The sequence below is a fragment of the Podarcis gaigeae genome (assembly GCF_964106915.1).
Source record: "Podarcis gaigeae genome assembly, chromosome: 6".
Taxonomy (NCBI): Eukaryota; Metazoa; Chordata; class Lepidosauria; order Squamata; family Lacertidae; genus Podarcis; species Podarcis gaigeae.
In genome coordinates, this window is record NC_139682.1 from 50,771,157 (window position 1) to 50,797,246 (window position 26,090).

The window sequence follows — 26,090 nt, forward strand, 5'->3', positions numbered from 1 at the left end:
ATACAATTTTTCATAAATGAAACAGGGGTGAAGTGTTAAAAAGAAACTTTATGCAAAGGCCTATAAGACTACACAGGTTGCCTTAGGTGAAGAATCCAATCTGTATAGTTCAACCAACACTGGAAACAAAGAGACAAAATCTGAATTTTTAAAAATGTTTAGAAAGAAGGCAGGAATCAAGAATGACTCTTCAACAGGTATTAAGAAACAAGTTTAATATGGACAGAATGCCGCAGAGCTTGGGACCCTCAGGCCCATGGGCTGAATGCAGTCCTACAGGCCTCTCTATCCAGTTCTCAGGGCTCTTCCCCAGGTCATGCTCCCTCCACAAATACTTCTGCCTGGCTGGAATGTATCCTTCAACTGTGATAATGCCTCTTGCTTGCCTGCATAAACCTCTGATTTGTGTGTGACTAAAATGTAGCCTGGTGCACTAATGTAAGTGCCACATCCACACCCACTTTTGCAATACTGGCATGTTGACTCCAGAAAAGCTGACCATGAGGAAATCCAGCCTTCAGGCTTACCCCTGAAGTAGATGGGATACCCATACACAGGCAGCCAGGACACCTTTGGTGAAGGCTGTTCTCCAATTGGAGCACTCACAGATCACAAAAGTAGAAGAAGATGAGGAGGAGGAGACACAGGCACTTCTTGTACTATTACATATTTCTTTCCTCTAAAGCAGGAATGGCTAACCCCCAGTTCCGGCAATTGATAACAGGTCCCCAAGGAATTTCTTCTGGCCCCAGAAGACAAGAAGATTTTGTCAGCTCTAGTAAAAAAGGGGGGGAAGTAGACATAGCACTCGTTAATAACCCCCTCCTCAACTAATCTGCACAGATCTACTGAGAAGAGGCTGTGTGCCTGTATGTACAAGCAAGATTGTGTATGAAAGAGTGTGGTGTGGCCACAACACCCACCACTGACACGCAACCCTCATCGAGTGTTGGTCAAGGGTGAAAGGGGCCCTCAGACCAAAAAAGTTAGTCATCCCTGCTTTAAGGCAGATGGTGGAGAATACTGTTTAAGATAGGATACCAGGCTCAGTAAACTGCTACCTTTATCCTAGCAAGGCTATTCTTATGTGGGAATGTGACAGAGTCATAAAATGGAATGTGCAAGCGAAATGGAGGAACCAGAGTAATGTAGAAAATAATATTAATGACCTTGAATGTCAGGAAAACAGTATGAACCAAAGCATGTCTCCGAGTCAATTCATATAACCACTGGATGTGTATTAGCTGCTTGAAATTCCTTTACATGCCAGCTCACTGTCCCTGGCTAACCGCTCCATGCAAATACCACCAGAGCAAAAGTCACATGTCAATAAACAAATGCTACATTGGTACCTGGTTTTCCATATATGGCACTGTCTGTACACCATTGTCTTGTCACAGGAAAAGAACTAGCGGGCAGGAACTTCAAGTAGTTACCACATATACGAAATGGTTGTATGAGGTTTCTGAACTCCAAAGAATGTAGTGCATGTGCCTGAGGCATAGACTTAGACAAGGCAAAGAATCTAGGGACACACATGCTTAGACTTATGATCAAGAATGCCACCCATCAGACTGTATACACTACAATGCAACTACACAAAGCTACTGATGTAACAAGAAATGTCAATTTCGGTGACCATTAGTGAGAGCCATAATAAAGAAATAAATCTGAGTACCTCCAGAGCACATGGCTCTGGAATTCTTGGGGCACTTTGCTGCCTTTGTAAAAACTAAATTGCTTGAAGATTGTTACATAGAACAATTACACTAGTAGCAACGTTACATTAATTAAACATTAAACCAAGTAGCACTGCTACAAGCAAAAAAAAAATTAAATACACCCTCACTAGATGAGATACATTGGACACTGCCTTTTTCTGCTACTGGAGCTGAGCATTTTCTTTTACTGCAGATTTTAAGCTATTAACCAAATTTGTAAGCACTAGTAGCCCATGTCAAAGGATTCTTACAAACTTGGAGCTGTGAACGCTGTTTTCAAAGATCCCCCGCAGGGATCTGGCAAGGTGGGGCCTTGTCACTGGCGGAGGAAGGGGAGGAGCGCACCGCCCCCGGCAGCGCAATCCCGGTGGGATGTGATCATGGCTGCCCCCCCCCCGTGCTGGGCGTCACACCCCCGCAGGCGGCGTGCCATGCCCCCAGGACACCCGCCAGCCCCGCCCTTGCCTGCTCTCCGCCCCCCGTTGCCGGAGCATGAAGCTCCGCCACTGGGCCTTGTGTGTCATAAGAAGCTGCCTTATACCAAGTCAGACCATCAGTCCACCTAGCCATACCTGAAGCACTCTACCACTGAGCTATGGAAGAGAAGTAGGTCCAGCACTAGCAACTGGAATACCTGGGAATTGAGCAAAGAGGACTAACCAGCATTGCTCTCCCCAGCCCTTCCCTTTTGCTGCTGCCAGCCTCCTCTAGAGGAGAAGAAAGGGAGTCAACTGTAAGCCTGGTAGGAAGTCCCTGCCCGCTCTGAACTGAACTTAATCCAGGCTGCTGTAGGCTCCTAAAGTGCATTTACTAGCACCAGTTTTGTGGACCAACTTAATTTCAGTTTTTTTGGCATCTTTATTTTGGTTGTCTTAATTATAGATGTCATTATAATACAGAAATTACCCAGTGATTGTTTTTATCTTATTTGAATGAATCAAAACCAGTGCAGCTGCTGATTCTCTGCTGGTGGTGGAGGTGGCAAGGCAGGTACGCTGCCCATGTGGGCACCTCCTCACTTCACCTCATGGGCAGGACAGCCCTGGTTCTAGGCTACTTGCTCCATATCCCAGCTTTGCCGTGCCTGGCCCTCTATTTTATTTCTGACTTATCGTTCTGATCCTACAGACTGGTCCCAAACACAACTCCTGGTCCTCATTGTGTAAGCCATCGGGAGTAAGTTGCATTCCATTTTTTAAGACGATGGCTTTCTCAGAATAAACCTGGAGTTATGCCCTGAAGCTAAACCTCTTATGCTGAAGTTCACAAGGGCAATGGCTGGTTAGTTCAGGTGTTGCTGTTCTTCAATCTGTCCTGAAGTCCAGGGCTCTAAAATGAAGCTCTTTAAATAATTTTCAGCAAAGGATTCTGCAAGCATAGGTTAGCTAATCTACACATCAGCCTGTTCTCCAAAAGCACCTCTCTATATTCACATTAAATGCACACAAGTAAAGATATATAACTTTGACACACAGAGCAAGTTCTCATTTTTAGTAAGATATTTTTGAGTAAAGTCTCTTTAGTGTCTCTACAGGTTCCAACAAAAAGCATAGCAAGACAGCCCTGGGCAAAGGAATGCATGGTGCAGGTGAGCCCTGGGCACAGTTGATGAAAAGATCCAATTGAATAACGTCCAACCTTAATGCACTATCTTCCCCACAAAATATATAGCCAAGCTGCAACGGCACATATTGTTACATATTCCACAGCAAGGACTTGGGGGGCATAGCTCCTTAAAGTTGTAGTAATAGTATTCCACTCATGCTCCATTTTTACTACCAGCTGTAAAATAGCTTCACATGCATCATGGTTTTGCATCAAAATGAACACAAGTCCAAAGGGACACGCTAGAGCAAATTTACAGCTTTGACAGGACTTTGCACCCAAGGCTGGGTGCACAGGAAATAGCCAGAGAAAAGTTAAGGTTTTCCTGCAGAATTACTCTCAAAAAATCAACCGTGCCTTCCCACAGACACACAGGAGTTTTGGAAGATTGTTTTTAGCCAGTTTATTTCAGGTTACAGTAAGCCTGTGACGTATGTGCATTTAACTTGTGCACATTCAACTTTGAATGTGTGGCAAAAAATAATAATAATACGGGGCAGAAAGGGGCCAAGATTCCAGGAAAAAAGACTTTGGCAATCCCACCCACCACTGAACCCAGTGGGTTTCAACTATACACAATTTTGGCTTCAGGCACAACCCCCAGAATGTAATGCCCATGTAAGTTTCGGGCTTACTGTTGTTCCTCTTCACACAGCAAAGTAACATAAAAGCAGGCACATCTACAAGATGGCTAATATTGAGCGGCATCTTCTCTAAGAACTGAGACACAGATTAAAAACACTCTTTGAAACAAAGTAAGAAGAGGGCTTAGAAAGGAGGCTGAAGATGGTAGCGTGATTTACAGTGAATATCACTCCAGTATTCTCCAGGGCACCAATTATTGAGGAATGAGAAGGAGGGGACCTTAATGAAATCTACACCCCCCACTCTCCAATTCCCCCCCCACCCATTTAAGCTAAGCAAGCCCCACCCACATTAGTATTCTATAACTTTAGGTAAGAGGACAATACAAAAGGGGTGGGCCCTTGATCCACCACAACCCCCTTCAAGCATTATGATCCCATTAGAAACAAACAAATAAAACAAAAATCAGGAGGAAAGTGCTTAAGATAGCTTTAAAATACTTGAATGCTTAATGCATATTGGAAGAAACACACTTTGTCAGCCCAATGAAATAATATACTAACCATATCGGCTCACAATTCTAACTGCAAACCTGAATTAAAAACAGCCAGATGACATGGCTCTACTGAAACCCACAATCCTGAGTGTTCATTACCATGCTGACGAGGGGGCTCATTTTGATTTAGCAACCCTTTCCAATTCAAAATATTAAGCAGGGAGACTAGAGATCTCCATAGCCATAACAGTATAGAAATCTCAGCTGCATAATACATAACAGTCATATGCAATATCCTGAGAATCTCCACTTTCATTTTTTAAATTAATTTTCTTGCCCTGCTTAGCTGTGAATAATGCTGGATTATTCGCATTTAGAAGGGGAAACCAGAAGGGATACATATTGTTTGGGCTTCTGGTGATCATGAAGGAAAGAACTAACGCATCTCCCTAGGTCTACCTGCACTCATACTGCCAGAGTATCCCAGGTGTTTCTTTCCCTTCCACTGCTCTGCCAGAATAACTTCCCAAACTGTAAATGCCACCATTTTTAATTAGACTTACTGAGCAATCCTAGCACCAGATCAACTTGCTACCTGGGAGTTAGGACTGTGGGGATGTGGCGTGTCCTCTGCTGACTGAAAAGAGCTCCAGCGGCTGGGGCCACATCTACTGCAGAGGCCATTACTACACCAGTGAAAAAGCACTTATCTACTGTTGGCAGTGTTCCCACTGACAGTAGTTAGCATTGGGGCCCCAAAGAGGGTGTTCTGGGGCAGGAGTGCAATTGAGGCAGCCTTGTAATCACTGGATCCCAGGCCCCTTCCCATTCAATGGGCATCCCCTAGGAATGGTCCTCCCATCCAAACAAGCCTCAAAATAGATCTTCCGGGGAGGGGGGCGCTGGCCAAAATAGACAACCATGAATGCGGGGAGAGGTAAGTATGCCCCCCCACCTCTCATCCTGGACTGTCCATGCCAGCAGGGGTTTGGGAGTGGTGGACCATCCACCGCTTCACTCCCCATTCCTCCCCACATCAGATTGCACTCTTAATCAAGTAACCTGAGCAAACAAAAAAAATTGACTTTCTTAATAATTTTTTAATTTTTTATTGCAGAATATTAAGTATGTGTTGCATAGAAACACAGACCCAACTGGCAATATTGGAGCCTACGCAATGTTTCCAGATGTATTTTCCACGAGGATGGTAAATTCTAAGCAAAATTGCGGAAGCAAGTTGTGCAATCAAGATTGATCCAGAGGCCCAGAACAGCTGGAAGGTACCTTTTAAAGTGGTAAAGAACATTGGACTTCATAATTACCACTGAGTGAGAAAAATGCAAACAGGGAAAGTCAACAATTTGAGGTGCTGTAATTCCAGCTCCTCTGTCAAATCCAGCATACGTTCACACTCAAAGCCGTTTCACTGTCTTGCAAATTAGGGGAGTTGGCTATTCCCACTGAAAAGAACACAGGCAGTGTAAAGGACAATAAATGCAGTATCACAACTTAGAAAAGATGAGCTTTCCTCCAGAGTCCATGCTTTCTTAGGAGGAAAGGCTCGATAAAAAAATGCATCATGAAGCTTCTCATGCCAAGAGAAAAACAAAGAGGTGGATCAGCAACTTACAGGAGTGAACAAAGGGAAAACATATGACAAATTATTATGAATTTCTCTAGCGCTTTTAAATGCAGAATATGTTTCTGTCTTCATAATGACTCTGTGTAGTAAGTAGTTTCTCATTTTAAAGATGAGGAACTGAGGGTGTAAGAGTGGATTGCCAAAGTGTGAGCTTACGAGGAAGCCTAAGATCTGAATATTCTAATCCAGATTCTACATTATCTGCTAGTGAGATACAGATATCTCAAAAAAGGAAAAGAAAAATGCTTAGGAAACAACTACTCTTCAGATGCAACACGTTGGAAGACACAGATTGCAAAGCCCTCAATGCCAAACAGAAGGTCTCCTGGAGAAAACTAGACATACTAAAGCCAAACAATTACCTGTGGATGGATTTGCGGCTTGTCACATGTGGCCTCAAAATCCAGCACTAAGAAGTAGTGATACCTCTGCGGGGGAAAGGATGACATTGCTGCCATGGAAGCAAAGCCGTGAGACGCCAGTTTCCCGGTTGAAGTGGAACCGTACCGCTGGAGAAAAAACCGCAGAAGGGAGCACAGAGTATTCCTTGCTCTTGGGAGTAACTTGAGGTGAAGCCTTGCTGCTGTGGTACGGACAAGTGCTACCATTGAACACCTAGCAGCATCTGGAACTTGAGAGAAGAGAGAGAAAGAAGCTGGTGTTACTCCCAGATACACACTTTACAGATCAAAATTTGTATTTCCATGATGGCAGTAAAGTATTTGGGTGGAGAGATGGAAATTAATTCTTATTAAAATAATATTTATTTAAAATACGTACACCCTGCCATTGAAACAAAGGATCCACAGCAACAACAAAATAACTAGAACAATAAAAATGCAAGAATCAAATCATTAAAATATCATATAATGCAGTTCAATAAAACAGCAGGAGAAATAAAAACCCTTTATACACCTCCCTTCCCAAATGCTTAACCCCTGCCCCCCAAAACCCTTTTTTTATACTTGCTACCAAAAAACAAAATTAGAGCTAAGAGAGCATCTGGTGAGCACAGTAACTATAAGCAGCCAACACTAAAAGTTACTATGCCTGGTCCAGTTCAGACTCAACAATGGATATGACAAATGGACTAGCAAATGGGTCAGCAAACTAAGGCCCAGGGGCCGGATCCAGCCCAATTGCGTTCTGGATCCAGCCTGCGAATGGTCCACAGCGTGGATTGGCGTGGGGATTCTGATCTAATGCTGTGCCATTTCACACACACACACACACACACACACACACACACACACCGCGGTGGTGCCTCCTCCCTCCCTCCTCCAGGCTTCTCCCCGCCCTGCCTAGAGGAGGAAGGGGGCTGGGCTTTGTTGAGCCGTGGTTGGCTGAGCACCATTTTAAGCAGCCCCTCTCTGGAGCCAGCCCTTTCACACCGCTCATCGTCTGTTGGTCCGCCACCACCAGCCCCTGCCACTCGCAAGGCACAGGTAAGCAGCCACTGGGGCTCGTCCAGTGCTGTGGAGAAGGGAGGGGGGAGTAGAATGAGTAGAGTTGCACATAAACTAGGAAAACACATGTTCAGCTCCCTTCTAGAGTATGAAGCTCACAGGGTGACCTTGAAGAAGTCACAATCTCTCAGCCTAACCTATCTCAGAGGATACAATGCAGGGAAGACTATGTACATACAATGAACTCCTTGGAGGAGCAAGGTTGTTGTTGATTTAAAAAGTTTTGCTGCTATTTGGCATCACTGTAAACTATGTATACATATGATTAATAAACTTTTAAATCATACTGATCAGTGACTACCTTCAGTGCTACTTACTTGCACCATATTTGTGCAGCTTCTATAGCAGTAGCTTATACTACAGATGTCTAAAGACAGCCAACTGTAAGCTTCACCTGTTAACTCATTCTGACCACAAGAGACCTGCTTACACATACCTAAGACCATGGCACTGAGCCCCCCCCCCCCAAAAAAATCATTTTCAAGATGCTTGATCTTCAGCACCTTTCCTAAATGGATCTCCAAGATAAAGTTACTGCCTTGCAGAGGTTTCCTATAATATAGTACCCTGGAATACTGAGCAAGGATTAGAAGCACACTCAGCTTCCCATATTGAAAGCTCAAACTGAAAACAAAGAAACAGAGTTGAATCCAATGATGCATGAGCAGAGTTTCACTAGTGCAATGACACTTTCCCATCCTCTCTTTGTGTGCCACCAAAATATGCTCGGGGGGGGGGGGGTTCCCAAACCTCTGGAGCAGATTGGGGAACACTGCAGAACAGAGGAGAGGGCAATTCCATTGCACAACAGAACCCTAAACTTTTAAGACCCTTCGAATCATTTGTCTATACTCAAAACTAGCATAAGGTGCAGGATGAAATTATTCAATACCTTAGTATGTTAGACCAAGAACACATCTTAGGTTGGCTGAGTCACCCTTACTAGACCCAACAATACTGACACAATACCAGCACCACACACACTACCTAAATCCATAGCTTTTCAGTAGGTCTTACAGTGCCATAAAGTTCATCCCCAAAGGCCCTGGCAGGTTAGTGCTAGTTCTTCCCTCCTGCTGATGGAGGCTACTTGCGGTGGAAAACTGCAAAGCTTTAGACCTGCCCTCCATTGGTATGTACATTATTCACATCTTCCTGCTTCAAGCAGGAACAGGAAAGACCCTTTGATGACCATTAGGTGGAACAGAAAAGACTTTCCACCAAAAACACAAAGGCGGGAGGCAGAGTCCCTTGCAAACATTAGGGGTTATTTATATAACAGACACCAACTGCTCCTCTGTACCCGTTAGTCCATCAGGTAAATAATGCACGTGCCAAAATACACACTTAATGAGGTAAATAATATGCCTTAAAGAAGAACTAAAGCTGTATTTACCTGGGAGACCAGTGAAGGGCCAGATTAGAAGATAATTGAAGATGAGCAGGTCAGGTAAATACACATTTTATAACCTTCCCACACAGAAGGATTTTTGGTTAGAGAGATGCACTCACATGCACACAGAAAGGTCAAAGACTGGGCCACTTTGCAAGTGGAGATTTTTACAGAATAGGCTGGTTCACACTGTGGTGCATTAGCACCGGGGGAGGGGGAGAGAGAAGAGGGGAAATGGCAGAAGTGAAAGATGTTGCTTCCATAAAGCAATGGACCAAGCCTCGGAAACTGGAAAGCTAAGCTACAAAAATAATAAGCAGCTGCCCTTGTAGCCTAACATTATATTTATCCTAGAGGTTCCTTGCCATAACTACCATCTTTCCATCTAGCGCCTTTTATTGTCATTAATAAATACATTACAGCCAAATAGAAGTTAGTAACAGTCACTTCCAACCCATCATAGAGTAACATGTATTTGAGAGAGACGCCTTTTAAATCTTCAAAGCTGCCAAGCTGCGTAGCTGTAGGGCTATCAGGCAGATGTAATGCTCTGGAGTAAAACAGCTTCGCTAATATTTTACTGTGGCAAAACCCAGGCCCTCGCCAACTGTACAGGGAAGTATACAGAACAGGAAGAGCCATTGTATCAAATATTAAAATATATCCAAGAAATGCATGCAGCTGTACCCAGCACCCAGCCACACATGCTTATTTCATATATATACACCTCTTACACATAAATTTTCATGAGCATGAGCAATTAACCCTATTTTAGAATCTAGCTCTGTGATTCGTACAGGGGCTAAGACAAACTGCCCCTTTCCCAGCCAGTAACATGAAACAAGTTTAACTGATACTTTTCTTATTGCATTGAGATGATGGGATGTCTTCCAAACCTATTCATGTGTAAGGCTTCCACAAACAACTGCTTTGCTTCATATTCTTAGATATGAAGCCTGCACCAGAGCTTGCCATCCTCAAGGGAGAAGAATTTCAGTCATGGAAGAAAAGTAAAGGACAGAAGTCCATAATAATCACACATATCCAGTGCTTATTTTCTTGAAAGAGAAGTGTCAGGGTTCATATCTGTCTGGATATCCATCTTCTAATATGGAAGCCCTGCTCCGGCTTCCAGATTTAAGATATACCATGGGGTAGGAGGACTGTGGTTCCTTTTGGGTTAAGGGAATTCATTCTACATGGGCTGAGAAAAATTCTCCTTCATCACCATTTAACTTCACAAGTTCTGAAGTACTGCTTTTAAAGCAAATGCCAGGACTCATTGCACAGATTCAGAGGGGAGGAGTTGGATGAAATTAAGAAATGCCCATGAGAAAGAGCACACAAATGGCAATACTGACATTCAGACCTCAACAAGCTACTTTAGAGAAGGGAAGCAGCAATAACATCCCAGAAGTAATTGTCTCTATAACAGCCCCAAACTTTGAAGAAGTTGTTTTCCTAGAAGCCAGCTCATACGCCATTTTAAACTACATTTCAGTGTTCATGCGCATCTCCTCAGACCCCAAAGTGGCATCAGTCCCCAGATACCATTCTGATTCTGAACAGTTGGTGTGATACTGACTAAGGGGTGTGTGTGTAGGATCCCAAGTCCAAGCTGGGAGGATAAGAAACATTAACAAAATCTGTGTGTCATATTCTTTTTTAAAACATGTATGTTCTGTAACCTGTATAAACTCTGACCTGGTTTGGGCCTGCCTGGTGCAATTTGGCCCATGACACTATTTCCCTCAAAGCAACACCAACCCACCCTTCAGCTGATATTGCTGGTGGCATCAGCTGGTGGGAGGGACTTCCTTTAAAAAGCATGCTCTGCCCTGATCCCTTCAACCTCCAAAAAGGATCAGCATGGAGCAAGCTTTCCAAAGAATCAGCAAAAGCAGGTAGACCCAATTTTGTCTTCATCACTGTGCAACAGAGCAGTCACTGCCAGTCGGCCACCAGCACTGGCAGAGACTGCTCCATTGCACAGCAATGAATAAACAGGTGATGTTTTGCAGCACTCTTTGAAGCAGTCTCCTCCCTTTCCCTTTAAAGACCACTGGAGCAGTGCTTCAAAGACCACCTGCTTAAGGGCAATCCCCACCCTCCCATGCTCAGATGGGATTGCAGGGTCTGCCTTAAAACAGGCGCTCTTTCCAAATGTTCCCCACTCCCTTAAAGAGTGCTCCAGCGATCTCTAAAGTGGGGATGAAGCTGCTGCAAAGAAGAGTTTCCAAACACTTTTCAAGTGTCTTCACCATTCCTTTCAAGTGCTGATTGCCACAGGTGAAAATCACGTAAAGGGGGGGGGGGGGCACGGCACAAGACTAGGGGGCTACAGAGGGAAGTGAAGAAAACAGAGAAGTGACTGAGAAAAGAAAACAGAAAACGGAGAAGTGAAGTATTTGGTAGAATGAGATTTCAGTTGTGCACATTATTTATGCAGCCTAACGCAGAATCACCTTAACATAATGGACAGAGGTGATCTTCGGTTATCCCTCACAGCAATAGAACAAGATATAAAAAAGCTTGTTTCTGGTCATCAAGCACAAAGGTCACATTGATCTAGAAATACTTAATAGTATAATTTTTATGTAATTGTATTTTGTACTAATTATAAAAATTATAAACAAAACGTGTTCTATTTACAAACAAAACATTTAAATGGTTAGCTTTCTACCAGTAGGATGGGGGACCACAGGAAGGAAACAAGGTCGGAAGAGGGTCATGGTCGGGAAAAGGTTGAGAAACACTGATTTATAGCCTGTCAGTTGTCCAGGAGAGCTAAACCACAAGCCAAGATTTGGATAACACAACAAGAGAAGCCATGGTTTAGCACAGCATGGCACAGCAGAGGAACTGGGGAGAGGCAATGCAGCTGAGATCTCCTCTCCAGAAGCTGACACATTAGAGCTTAGCCATGATTTGGCTTAGCATGACACGTGAACTAGATATCTCTCTCTCTCTCTCTCTCTCTCTCCCTCCCTCCCTCCCTCCCTCCCTTCCTCCCTCCCTCCCTATCTCCCCATTATGAGTCATGGGGAAGGAAAATGAACTATTCAGGGACCTGGACTCCTATCCTCCAACCACAGAAAATCCAGTTGAAACTCACTCATGTAGTTTCCACAACTTCATCAAGCATCATTTCATGTTTTCAACCTGTCACAGGTTCAATATCTATAATTTCTTCAGTAAATAAATGAAAGCTGAACTTCTGAGTTTTCAAAAGATCATTAAGAAATAAAATGAAACGTCATCTAGATAAACACACAGTAAGAATGACGTTTTTCCTGCATGTCAAGGGTCAGATTATAACCTTTGACTGAGCAAACCATCCCAACTGGCCAGTCATGTCAATATTTAATACATATTCTCCAACTATTACTACTCCATGTTGCTATAAAATATGGCTTGGCATCATGAAGTACTTTAACAGAGTCAGTGTGTGTGACATGGAAAAATGTACAACATTCAAACACCCAATAACTCGGGAAATATCCACCTGGAGGAGTGCAAGATAAGACATTTATAGACCATTACAGATTATAGAAACTTGTCCATGATTTCATCTCCTGCCATTGGTAACTTTTTCTTATGAAATACTAGAATGCTTTAAAAAAAGAGGAGGGGTTAGTTTGCTCAAGACATTCTGGCACCCAGGGCAAGTTTGTCTGTGCTCTTGGTCACTAGTATATCATACAAATAATCCTCTCATTTTTTCTATTGATCGGAAAGAAAACTACCATATGTGCCTAATCAACAGCTCCTTTAAGATGTTGCCTCCACAAGTAGACTAAACATGTGGAGAGGAGTCTTGCAACTGCCAGTCTCACATCCAATGCACCCCATTTTCCCTATCCCCATCCTCAACTCATAAAGGTAGGTGCACAAGAAGGGCTGCCTACCCTGTATAGACGTAGGCACTCCACATACTGTGGAGGGTTTCCAATTGCATTGAGCATGTTCACACATACAGTTATACAGATGATGGTGCCCCTTCTTGGATCTTTGGCCCTATGCACAAAGCCTGTATGTGGAACCAACATGTACAGTTACACACCCCACATTGATGGAACATGCCAAAGGAACTAATGGCATGTGCATATTTTAAGCATTTTTATACATTTAAGAAACTAGAAATTTCACAGATAAGAAAAATGAAAATTATATCTGATTCAGATGTTGAAAGGTGCTGATAATGTAGATGTGCCTGAGGTTGAGGTACTATGTAAGTAACAGAAATTTACTCACCCACTCCCCTCAAAATAAATGAGACAAGCTTTTTAGAACACAAATATATCAATCCAATAAAATATTGAAGATAATTTAAAAGTATTTCAGAAATATTTTACATTTGAACATGGCAACACTGGGGTGTAATGAGCCATTCCAGTTGGCTGCTTTATTAATTAATAATGATGTGATAATAATTAATAAAAAATAGACTGCTAGAAATATTAAGAGGATACAATATCTTAGCTATAGAAGGCACAGGTTCTTGAGAGTGTGTATATGTGTGTGGGTGGGTGGGTGAAAAAAACGGTCAGAGTTGAGACCCATGATAGCCTCCACACACTGTAGGTGATTTTAACTTGGCACTTCCAATTGTTCTAGAAAGTTACCTGACCAAAATAACTACCTAGAAGATTCATGAAGATTCACTTAAAGCTTAATTATGTTTTGTATTTTGATATCCCTGTAGAACAGAAGCAATATTGTATTGAAATTGGAGCTTGCAGGGGCTAGGAGATTTCCCTTCTTTGGCAGAAGGTAGCAATTCAAATGTATTAATATCCCATTTCACATATTCCAGGGCCAAGCTCTGGCACAGAAACCAGGTTGCAGGACTAAGTCCTGGTAAACTCTGGCTCAATTGAGCTCTGATACTAAGCTAGATGGTGTGACCCAGGAAGGCACCACTTATGCTGCATTATGTTCCCAGCTGCACTACACTGTTTGCCAAGGGGCTACTGGGAAGCCCTGGCACCAAGGCTGCTACACAGCTTGGATATAGCAGAGGAAAAAGTAATAGAAATAGGGACTCTGTGTGTGTGCGTGTGTACACACATGCACATCCATCCCCAAGAGAAAGAAGAGGGGGAAACAAAGGCAGACAATGGCAGGGAAGAGAGACCTTACCTGCCCCATGAGAAATGCTTAATGCCTGCCTTGCAGTTACAAAGAACAAACAAGCAATGAATGATACTCAGGCATGCAACTAATTTTTGCAGTGAGACATGTTAGCCTATGAATCTTCGTTTTATGGGATCTTTGTGCATAATACTAATATTTAAATTTTACAGGCAAGTGTAATTAAAACAAATCAAACCCATGCATGGGCATAAATGAGACAGATAATTCCAATAGCTGGTTTTCAACAACAAAAAAAAAACCCAACCCAGATAAATTCATACAACAGTCAATCATTGGCGTTTGTTTGCATCATTCTGTAGCCAAGTGCTGCAAGGTTGTTGTTCTTTTGTATAATTTACTAAGGTTATATTATGGGTTACTGCCCTTTTATTCTTTGTGCTCCTGTCACCATTAAGTCCAATGAGGCAGCATATTGCATCTTCAAAATATACGCCATCATTCCATCCCCATAATACAAGATCATATTTGCACTGTAGTGTGTACAACCTCTAAACTGTTGCTTTGTACATGAGATGACCCACCCATTAAAATATTCTGGGTCTCAGCATGAGGGCAGTTTCTGATGCACACGCAAACTGACCAGCTGCAAAAGCCTGCACTGGTATGCCAAGAGCTGGAAGCATCCTATGCCAGAAAAAGTCCACGTATGCAATGGAAAAACCAGCATTCACTTTGTAGGGATGTAAGGCCATAACAGCCTTCTCAGGGGTAGGCCTTTCACTTCACCTAGCACTTTCAGAGGGACATGAACCTACATTTCTACACTGGCAACATTGTCACAGTAGGAAAGCAATAAATGAAGCCCAAGTCCACTTCCACTAATCTCCATTCAAATTGCTTTTTTTTTCTTTTTTTTAAAAAATATTTAAATAATACAGCAAAAACAGAACACCAACAGAACAGAAAAAAAAGAAATTGAAAAAAGTTCAAAAACATACTTATTGCATATTACTCCACCCACCCACCCACGGCTTCCCTCCACAATTCAACTTCTTTAAATCTCTATCAAATTGCTAATATGTACTGGCCGGCTAAACAAGGTGAGGGCAGTCGACGGGTCTCAAACTCTCAATGAGTTAGGGTATTCCCCTGCATGCAAGGACAGTCTCTGGCAGATTGAGCAGACGAGACCAATAGTGGGTCCAACAGTCAAGAAGGTGGTTTCTGCATGTGCTCTAGAGGGAGTAAGGGGCAGGTGGGGCTTATCAACCTAGGAAGGTAGCCCATCTAGGAGAAAGAAAACTCTGATCCTAATCCACCTCTGCCTTGCAGAAGAAAAGACTGAGGAGTGAACCCTACACAAATCCTTAAGAGGAGTCCTTAAGAGGGTTGGATGGCACCTTGTATGCCTTCTTCCGGAAACTCCTTCAGCCAAGCTGGTGTCAAATGTATTGCTCAGCTTTCCTTTGGTCCACATCAGTGAGGCCAAGAGGGGGGTTTTGTTGTCTGGGCAGCCCAGGACCTCCATACACACTGCCCAGGCTTGTGCCCCAGAGAGGTCACTTCGGTGCTGCTAACCCAGAGGTTTGACTTCACCTCCAAAGGTGCACTCCACTGTCTTTCAGGATAGGCAGATGCCAATAGTATTCTGAACCCATAAAGCCTACAGTCCAGTTTATACTTAAGCACATCTTGAGTGTATTTGAAAAATGTACTCATTAGTATGATGACTGAATGCAGTTAAACTGGTTTAGTGAGACATGAACAAGCCTAGCCTCCTCTCAGTTTTGCACACTGCCTCCTTCCCACATGTACAGGACGTTCTGAGGAGAACTTCAAAAGCTTTCACTTCTATTTTTGAATAACCATAGCTTATCATGACATTTGTACCCAACCAATTGTGGTCATTCTTAACTATGGCTAGTTTCAGAGACGCTAACTTCAAACCAAATTTCCTGAAGCTGGTTTACTTGAAACTAGCCACAATTAAGATTAACCTCCATTTGTTGTTTTTGGATGGTTAATTAAAAGAAGGAGAGAGCGCAGGAACCCAGAAGTCTAGGCTCATGGATGTCACACTAAACATAGGTTAGTGCAGGAGCAGGGAATCTTTTTCAACCCTTGAGTCAAGCCCAGTTAAGTCTCATGCTCTAGTGACCAAACTATCTTACTGTATCTAATGACGATTCAGTGAAACCAGTGTTAGAAACTCATATATATAAGCTAGGCGCCAAATGGCTCCTTAAACCAGGATAACAGTCACCAAAATGGAATGTCTATTGCCATTTTCAGGCCAGGCAGTTCAAAAGTCGTATTTTTCAATATGACTTTTTGGTTCCTTAAAATTCAATCTGATTGTGCAGATAAAATATAAGAGATACAATTCTACAGAATGTGTTGTGTGTGAAAACAGTCAAGATCCAAGGATGGTGGAGATGTCAGGCACCATCCTGGTCCCTGGGCATCTTCACTTGGTCGCAAGTGGCCAATAGCCAGGTGCAAAATGCACATGGTGAATTTTGAACACTGAGTGAAATCCACAGGTGCTATGCTTAGCTGCAGGGTGCAGAACTTTTTTGGCCCAGAAGACCAGATCTTTATCTTCCTCCACAGCCACAGGCTGTGCTCAGTGCTTCCCAAGCACAGGGCTTGCGAAGCACTTTGCACAGTGCTTCTGAACTGCCCGACAATCAGCATACCTGTCAGTCAGCTCAGGACAGCAATACCTCAAGGACTGCCTCTATCCATATGAACCTACCCAGACACTGCAATCATCATCTGAGGCCCTTCTCCGTATGCCTCCTCCATAAGAGGTCTGCAGGGTGACAACACGAGAATGGGCCTTTCCTGCAGTGGCTGCCTTGCTGGTGGAATGCTTTCTCCAGAGAGGTTTGGCAGACACCGTCATTATACACCTTTAGGTGCCAGGCAAAAATATTCCTCTTCAACCAGGCTTTGGGCTGATTAATATTCTACGGCCTTTTAAATGTTTTTTTTGGGGGGGGGCTACTGGTTTGTGGGGAGGAAGTTGTTCTCGTTTTATTATGTATTTTGTGTTTTTTATCTTATATTTTTACATTGTGAAACTGCCCTGATATCTAAGGTATACTAAACAAATACATAAATAAATAAATAAATAAAAAATAAGTCATATAAATGTAAATATGGCTTGCCCAAAATAGTCTCATAGACCAAATGGGGAGGACTGGTGAGCCAAATTTCACCTGCACACCTTATGTTACTCCAACACAAAATACTGGAACCGTGCACAATTTATATTTTGTCTCTTGATGCAGACAAAATTCCCTACATCAAAGCAACTATGTGTGTACCATAATTAATAGAGCCAAAATGAAGCTAGGCATTAAAATGTTCTTTTAAGGAATAAAACCAAATGTGAAATCCTTCATCCAAAAGAGGTATTGGAACAGGATTCAGTTGCACGGGGGGGGGGGGGGGAGCGGTTAGAGAAGAGGTCCAACATTGTTATTCTAACAGCTTGGTAAACCTATATGGATATTCCTAGCTGATCACATTTATTTTCTTTTTACTAAAACAGGTTTCTACATCTAGTCATACACTCCAGATTCCAGTAACTTCCATTATATGGTACAATCCTACATATGGCTATGGGCAAAAATGGCTAACTACCCTGGTTTAGAGTTAGTATAGAGGAATAGCAGGGCATCTGTGCATTTAACAGCTGTGTGGCAGGCAGAAATTCTAGTGTGGAAATACAATTGTGGGGAAAGCCTCAACTAATGGCATTCTGTCAGACATCTTAGCGCTTGTATGTGGCCCCTAATTTATTTGGCTCCTCTGTACCACCTGCAAAGTGGTCACTGGTTTGCCTATGCTAAACATGCAAATTTTATGGAAATCAATGGCCTCTTGCCAGTAAGGTGGAGGGACTAAATAACATGCAGTGTACTAGGTACAGAAAACCCTACTGGCACCCATGAGCCATCTTCTGAATAAGTGAATCATTATGGTCAAAGGATAGAATTTACTGAACATTTTATATGCAGGAAATGTAGAACTGACCTACTGTAAAGCAATAGAATATGTAAGTAAATATTCCATCCCATAACTGAAGAATCAGGTTAAAAACTTTATTTTAAAAATCAACTTAGCTTCAGGTATGCTTGGAGCATATCTGAAACCACAGGTTTTCTTACCACTCCTCAGTGAGCCATTCACTTAACAACTTTTGGCACATCGATTATTTTTCAAACAATATAATGAGCAAAATCTCACATGCCAAACTTACATACAAGTGTCCTGAGCATTAAAAAGGACTACAAAAAATGTTTTAAGTAACACTACAAAAATAGAAAAATGTCTCACAAGGCAACTATTTTCAGAAACTCCCTACAAAACTCCTCCTCCTAGCCACCCACTATCCCATTTGAGATAAAGTACAATTCAGTTAACCATGTCTCTGCTAGATCCTCAAGACAAACCTGTGTAGATTTCAAACTGTGCTGTAGAGATCCCCGAAACTTTTCATAAATTCCCAATGACAAAATCAATAATGAAAGCTAAGCTTTCCTGAAGCACAGTATAGCCACAACTGTTTATTAAGTGTTGGCGCATTCTTGAGTGTGTTCTTAGTTCATGTAGAATGATTGTAAGGCCCAACTAGATTATCTAACACCACACACAAAGTGTGTGACTAAACACACAATCCAGCTACAGTGGTACCTCGGGTTACCGACAGTTCAGGTTACAGGCTCCGCTAACCCAGAAATAGTACCTCGGGTTAAGAACTTTGCTTCAGGATGAGAACAGAAATCGTGCAGTAGCAGCAGCGGGAGGCCCCATTAGCTAAAGTGGTGCTTCAGGTTAAGAACGGACCTCCAGAACGAATTAAGTTCTTAATCCGAGGTACCACTGTACTCTACAACACACAAAGATATTCTTCAGCAAACAAATTAATGTGGAAACAAACTCTGGAAGCCACTGAACTAGAGGCAACATCACACAAGCCTGGCAATGGTATAGGAGAAATCTAATTCAGGAAACATGGCAAGCTAGAAAGAATGCTAACTCACACCTCTCCATCAATATATCAATACAATGGTACCTCGGGTTAAGAACTTTGCTTCAGCATGAGAACAGAAATTGCGCTGCGGCGGCAGCAAGAGAAAGATAGCTAATGGATTTCTGTTCTCATGCTGAAGCAAAGTTCTTAACCTGAGGTACTATTTCTGGGTTAGCGGAGTCTGTAACCTGAAGCGTCTGTAACCTGAAGCATCTGTAACCCGAGGTACCATTGTACATGCATTTCTATGTGAGATTCTTATAAATGGAAATGTGGCAAACAGTGTACACTGTGAAGGCAAGTACTGACAGAGTGATCCTCCCAACAATGTTTTACTCAGAAAGACATCTCACTCAATTCAACGGGATTGAATTCCTGGTAAATGGTTTAAGATTGTAGCCTAAATGTGCAGTGGTAGGCTCCTTGTCCTTGTGTTTCTCCAAAAGTATACTCCCCCAAAGTCCACATACCCACTTTTATATATTTTAATATTTACCACCCATCCATGCTTCTATTCCTCAGTTACTGGTGCAGTTTATGCATGTGTGTGAACATAGATTAAATGGTTAGTTTTTTCCAACTCTAGAATTCCATGGAACACCTGCAGCTGTATCAAATACAACCCTTAAATATTTAAAAATAAATAATTTAATTAACAACCCCAGTCTATCCATCACCCCAATTCCTCCTGTCACTACAGTCCATTGCCTTAGATTCTGGCTTGGTCTCTACCAGATCTCAATTCTCAATGCATCCATACCTGACATAACCTAAACATAGCAGCATCACTTCTGACCCAAGTCTTAATGCTACACTGGCACACCTCTCTTGCCTCACTCTTCCAACTCCAGCTTTTCTCAACCATGGGTCCCCAAAATGTTGTGGTACTACAACTCCCATCATCCCTAGGCAGCAAGACCAGTGGTCAGGGATCAAGGGAGTTGTAGTCCAGCAACATCTGGGGACCCAAGGTTGAGAAAGGCTGAGCTAGATCCCTTGTGCAGTATAGGAACAACCTATAACCCACTTAAACCAAATCCCCTTGCTTCCAACCCCTGGCCCAATGCAATCTGCCCTCTAGATCGGATATACCCTCGTGTCTCAACACTACAAGAAGATCCTAGGCACAGGAAAAAATACTGCACCAAAGGCATCCAGCCCCCTCCCCGCAAACCACGGCATTGCTACTCCGTGTTCGCAGTCTCCTATGCCAATTCCTCTATGCTCAAAGGCACGTGAGCACACACCGGCTAGCACAGGCCCAGCACCCCCCAATGCACCTTTGCCAGCCAGGCCTTACTGGGTTCTCCCTTGCATCTACCTCAGCCCATCCCCCCACTCGATCTTGGTAACTCCGTTTCCCAAGCGCGTCCCGCCCGTGCTGACAGGGGCACCGGCGCCCCTTGATCCAAACACTCGGTGAGATTCCCTCAGCCCATCGCTCCAGGCCGAGCTCTGCCGCCCAATGCCGCCTGCTCAGCTCCCCCAACCCTGGCCGTAGGGCCCAAGCGGGCCCTTAAAGCCGCATCCAACACGCCCCTCAGCTCCACGCCCCTTAGCTATCTCCCTGTCTAGCGACACCCGACACCCCCGCCCCCCAGGACGGCCCCGGCCACCCCCATCCCTCAGCACCACGAGTCCCCAACAGCAACCACTCACCTTCGCGCCCTCTGACCCTCGAACTCACTCTAAGCGGCAGCCGTAGCAACCAACCACAACTGCGGTTCCCGCCCTAAGGGGCGGGATTCATGGATTCGGACATGCGCACACTAAGTTTGCCGCGCGCCGCTCTCTCCTGTGGCATCGTGGGAAATGTAGTTTTCAGACCTTTCAGCAAGGCGGGGAGGCGGAGATGTGTCTGGCTGGAAGCATCCCGGAGCTCGCCCTCCAGAGAAGGCAGGAACCCTTGGAATGGAGATTAAAGTTATGGCACGGAAACTGTTTTTAACACACGGGTTTCATATCATTATGTGCGCTCAGATTTGGCTTTAGCAAATCTTTTGAATTTTAGATTCCAAGCACTTAGTTTTAATTCAGGCATCTCGTTGCAGGACATTTCTCTTTATTGGGGAAAGCCTCACAAAAGTAAGCATATTTAGAATTGGGTTTATAACCGTTAAAAGTGTGTTATGTGTATTTAAATATATGCTAGTGAATTTTTTAAAAGTTTTATATTTTTGTACTTTAAATATTAACTTTAAAAGTTTTATGTTATGCAAACATAAAGTATGTATATAATAAAGTTAAATTTTAAGAGGGGATAAAGAGGGAATAAACCAAGAGTTTTAAATGAATTTTCAAGTCTTGTTCTCCTTGGGATAGCACCCTTTTAGATAAGACAATAGCTCATCCCCATGTGTCAGTGGTTTTGTATTTACACACCTTTATATTTAATGCCTCTTTATTATCTACCTTTTTCGTAAGTTTTCAGTCTAGTAACATTTTAACAGTTTAAAACTGTTGAGCAATACATCTCTTTTACTACTTAATAAGTAAGAGGAAAATAAAACATATGTAGGATACGTTCCCATTTTTAATGGAAGGTTAGAAGCAGGGGTTTTTGTGGCTACCCATTGAAGATGTGTCTAACCTAGTGTTTAAGACTGCAATCCTAATTATGTCTACTGAGAAGTAAATCCTGTTAAATTCAATAGGGTTTACTCTCCAGTAAGAGAAGTTAGGATTGCAATCTAATACAGTGGTACCTCGGGTTACATACACTTCTGGTTACAGACTCTGCTAACCCAGAAATAGTACCTTGGGTTAAGAACTTTGCTTCAGGTTGAGAACAGAAATTGCGCAGTGGCGGCGCGGCAGCAGTGGGAGGCCCCATTAGCTAAAGTGGTGCTTCAGGTTAAGAACAGTTTCAGGTTAAGAACGGACCTCCGGAATGAATTAAGTACGTAACCAGAAGTACCACTGTAGTATTATGTTATATTATTATTTATTTTCGTGCTGTTTTTTGGCCCAAAGGCTCCCAAAGAGGCAACCAGCATATCAATGGGACACACACACGCACTAAATACAACACATAAATCAAAATAATCTAAAATAGCAAAATTACCAGATAACCCCCAATCTCACTGGATAGTGCAAATATAGACATGTCTACTCAGAGGTAACCCAAATGGGGCTTATTCTCAGAAAATTGCAGCCTTAAATAGCAACCCTATACCCCAACAGGGTGGAACACAACAGTAAATCAACCACAGCATCTGAAACTCTGTAGGCTCAAAGAATCATAGAACTGTAGAGTTAGAAGCGAGCCCAAGGGTCATCTAGTCCAACCCCCTGCAATGCAGGAATCTCAACTAGATCATACATGACAGATGGCCAAACAACATCTGCTTAAAAACCTCCATTGATGAAGTCCATCCCCTCCAGAGGGAGTCTCTTCCACTGCTGAATAGCGCTTACTGTGAGAAAGTTCTTCTTGATCTTTAGTCTTGATCTCCTTTCTTATAACTCAATTCCACTGGTTCAGGTCCTGCTCTCCAGAGCAGGAGGAAACAAGCTTGCTCCCTGTGATAGCCCTTAAGATATTTGAAGATGGCTATCACATCTCCTCTCAGACTTCTCTTTCCCAGGCTAAACATACCCAACTTCCTCAACCACTCCTCATAAGGCTTAGTTTCTAGGCCCTTTATAATCTTGGTTGCCCTCTGCACACGCTCCAGGTTGTCAATATCCTTCTTAAATTGTTGTGCCCAGAACTGGACCCAGACTCCAGGTGTGGTCTGACCAAGGCAGAATAGAGCAGAACTATTACTTCTCTTGATCAGGACACTATACTAGAATAGCATTAACACACAATGCCATTGAAGACAGAATCAGGATTCAAGATGATCTTAAGAGATTGTAGAACTGGGCCCAAACTAACAGAATGAATTTCAGTAGGGACAAAGGGACTTAGGTAGGAAGAAACAGCTGCAGAAATATGTTATGATGCAGAGAGGGGAACCCATAATATAATGTAGACAGAAAGATAAGAAATGGAGCTTACCTCTCGCCTCATTATGTTTGACACACACCCAAAAAAAGAAGACAGAATGGCATTGAGAAAACTCAATTCCCTTTCTGTCTCCCTGTACACACATAGACCCAGAGGAATAAAGAGGGCTAATGCTGGTAGTAAAGTTCCTGGCATGGTCAAGTGTTCTGTTAGGTCTAGTGTCAGTGTGTAGCACCATCAGGCCAACGCTGTGGCCCCAGCATCCCACAAGGCCCACTGTTCTCCTTCAAATGTATTTGTTTACACCTTCAGTCATTTAAGGGACCTGTGCCTAAACCATTGCTACTATCTTAATTCCCCCACAGTGCCTCTGGACTCCTGACATTGCTTCAGCTTGTGACATTCCAGCCCAGAGGAATGAAGATGATGACAGATGCAGTCTTCTGGTCTGGTGCTCCCCTCAGCACCAGCAATATATCCAACTACATTCTGCTTGGAGAAGACCCATTAAAATTAGTGGATCTAATATGATCATGTTTATTGACTTAATTGGGTCTACTCTGATCAGGACTAGCACTGGATGCAGCCCCTAATGTAGAAGCATATCTTTCAGTAATAGCTTCTTTCCCCCTCTTCCACATCTGAATGTAGCAAGGAGAACAGACGTCAGAAAGGAAAAATGTGGGTTAAAAATATATATACCGCCTTTCAAAATAAAATTATTCCCAGGGCAGTTTACATAGTTATTTATTAATTAATTACTTTTATATACCACCATGACTTTTTTCAGCTGCAATTCACTGGAACTCAGTTCTGACACCTCATAGATAGCTCCTATTGCCATTATAAGAGAACAAGGGAGGTGTTCCCTTATACACTTCTTTTTCCAGAAAAATAGTACTGTATACACACCACCTTTTCCTCCAAAGAGCTCAAGGTGGTACACAATTCAAACTCCCCCCAATAAAACTACTTAAAATATCATAATAATTTCAACACAGTATTTATTAATTTGTTAAAAGCAATATGCCAAACAGTAGTTCAGCAGAGTTCAGCAGAGTTTGTGCTAATTCTGCTTTACTACTTCACTACTTTAACACTGTGCACTTTCTTATTCCTGATTCTTATATTTTCTTGGTTCTAATTCTGGCCCAACCTCTCATCTACATTTTCCATGTAATCACCTTTGATTTTATTCTCAACTTGGCTTGAACCTATGATTCCTGACTGTCTGGCTACTATCTTTGGCCCACTCCTGTTATCTCCATCCTAGGTGCAGTAGTATCTCTAGTTACAACCTGTGTCATACCAGGAAGGGCTAAAAAGGAACAGGCAAACTGAATTAAATGTGGGCAGGGCAGACCAGGCAGGCAGTCATAGGCACTGTCAGTGCATTCTATGTATTGGAAGACATCTAATTCTCTGATCAATGGTTTGGTTTGAGGATTAGGAATGAACTTTATGGGCAGGTGTTCTCTTCTCCCCGCTTTCTCCCCTCACATTGGTTTGATTAATAGAACTTCCTGATTTGTCAAACATTTTGTTGCACACTGTGGTTTGAACAATCCCTCAGGTAATTCTTTATCTTCCAAACTATAGTTTGTAGGACTGTAGAACATTTTATTTCTCTTGGAATCCTGGAGGACCTCTGATTATTACATGGTATTTGGCACTCTCAAGAGAGGTTTCATAGGGATTGGCCAGAGCCGTTATGAGGAACTGAAGACCAAAGAGCCAACTATGGCTCTTCTGGATGAAAAATAGAGTATGGAGCAACCGTCCTCCACTATCTGAGGCCTCTTAAAGAAGGATTTGTGGTGGGTCCTATATCAAGAAAAGCTGTTAAAAGCACAGGAACTGTGCCAGATTGGGTACGGGGGGGGGGGGGAGTCCTCTTGTAGAAAAGGCTTTGTTTTAAAGCAGCTTAATTAAAATTATGCGTAAGGGTTACAACAGATAAAGTTATATGTTCAAGAGGTAATATAATTTGGCAGAATAAGGGCAAGATCTCATATCTCAACAGCACTCAAGTCAGTGGGAGGGTGAAAAGTAGGGAAAGAGATGGATTAACTTGAAGCGCTTTGTATGCTCTTTGGCAGTTTTGGCCCTATGCTGAGAAATTGGGATGGGATTTAGGAAGCACAGGAAATTGCAACCGATGGCTGCCATTGCCTCAGGCCAGGGTGGTCTGCCATAGGTCCCCCACCAAATTTAGTACTACCCCATGGAGAATTAAACTTAGAGCTCTTCAAGAGCTTCAGCATCAGCCAGAATGGATTACACAACCGTCTTGTTTCTGAAAACAGTTTCCGTATGCCAGCATAATCACTTTGGCTGAGTACAAATATTGTGATGATGTCTGTAATACCCATAAGGAGAAATCTTATATTATGCTATGTTCTGTTTAACAAGTTAATAATGTGTCGGACCAAATCCTTAAGTTCCTAACTTTGCCAGTGGGACTAATTAACCATCTTGGAGGGAATACTAATATTCACAGAGAACATTTTTATATTCTTGTTGTTTCTTGCAACCATGCCTTTAACTGCAATGTGTTTGGCTTAGAGACATTACTTTGAAGATATTTATTGCCTATTTTCTCTCCTCAGTTTTTCTGCTGCTTTAATTTCCACCAAGATATTATGGGAAGTGACATCAGTAATAACTGTCACAGAGGAAAGGTGTTTCTATGTGTTGATGTTAGAAAGAAGATGCAATCCCACACATCTGTCCAATACCCCTGAGAATGGCTGTAGCATGAAAAATGGAAAAGTCCATATTAGGCCAATACCTTAATTAGACTGATCAAAATATCGCAAAATAATGTGCAAGCCTTTGAGTTCTCCATAACGTCATCAGTTTAGATTGTAAATGGAGAGAGGGGAGAACTGATTTATTTTATGTTCTTCTTGTTATTATTCTGAAATGGTGGTCAATATGAAATATTCAGCAAAGTGAAATACACCTTAAATGGGTAACTAAGACAATCAGGATGAAGATGAAGACTAGTTTTAGAGCAACTAAGTAGGCTCCACTAAATCCATAGTTCCTCTCATATGAGTTGTTGTGGGTAAATGTGTAAAAAAGGA

At 42.6% G+C, this 26,090-nt stretch overlaps 1 protein-coding gene across 2 annotated transcripts in view; it reads right to left on the bottom strand.

Moving 5' to 3' along the window:
* The window catches only part of ERI3 (ERI1 exoribonuclease family member 3), a 196,160-nt gene that overhangs the window by 164,516 nt on the left and 5,554 nt on the right, over positions 1 to 26,090 (bottom strand). Inside the window, exons 1-2 of one of the 2 annotated variants that reach the window (XM_083742555.1) lie at positions 20,709 to 20,764; positions 6,412 to 6,680 (exon numbers count right to left, since the gene is read on the bottom strand). In XM_083742555.1, coding sequence (XP_083598681.1) covers positions 6,412 to 6,657 — 246 coding nt within the window. In that variant the 5' untranslated portion in view covers positions 6,658 to 6,680; positions 20,709 to 20,764. Of the gene's footprint in view, positions 1 to 6,411; positions 6,681 to 20,708; positions 20,765 to 26,090 lie in introns of those variants that run through there. The other variant, XM_083742554.1, reaches the window with a different exon arrangement.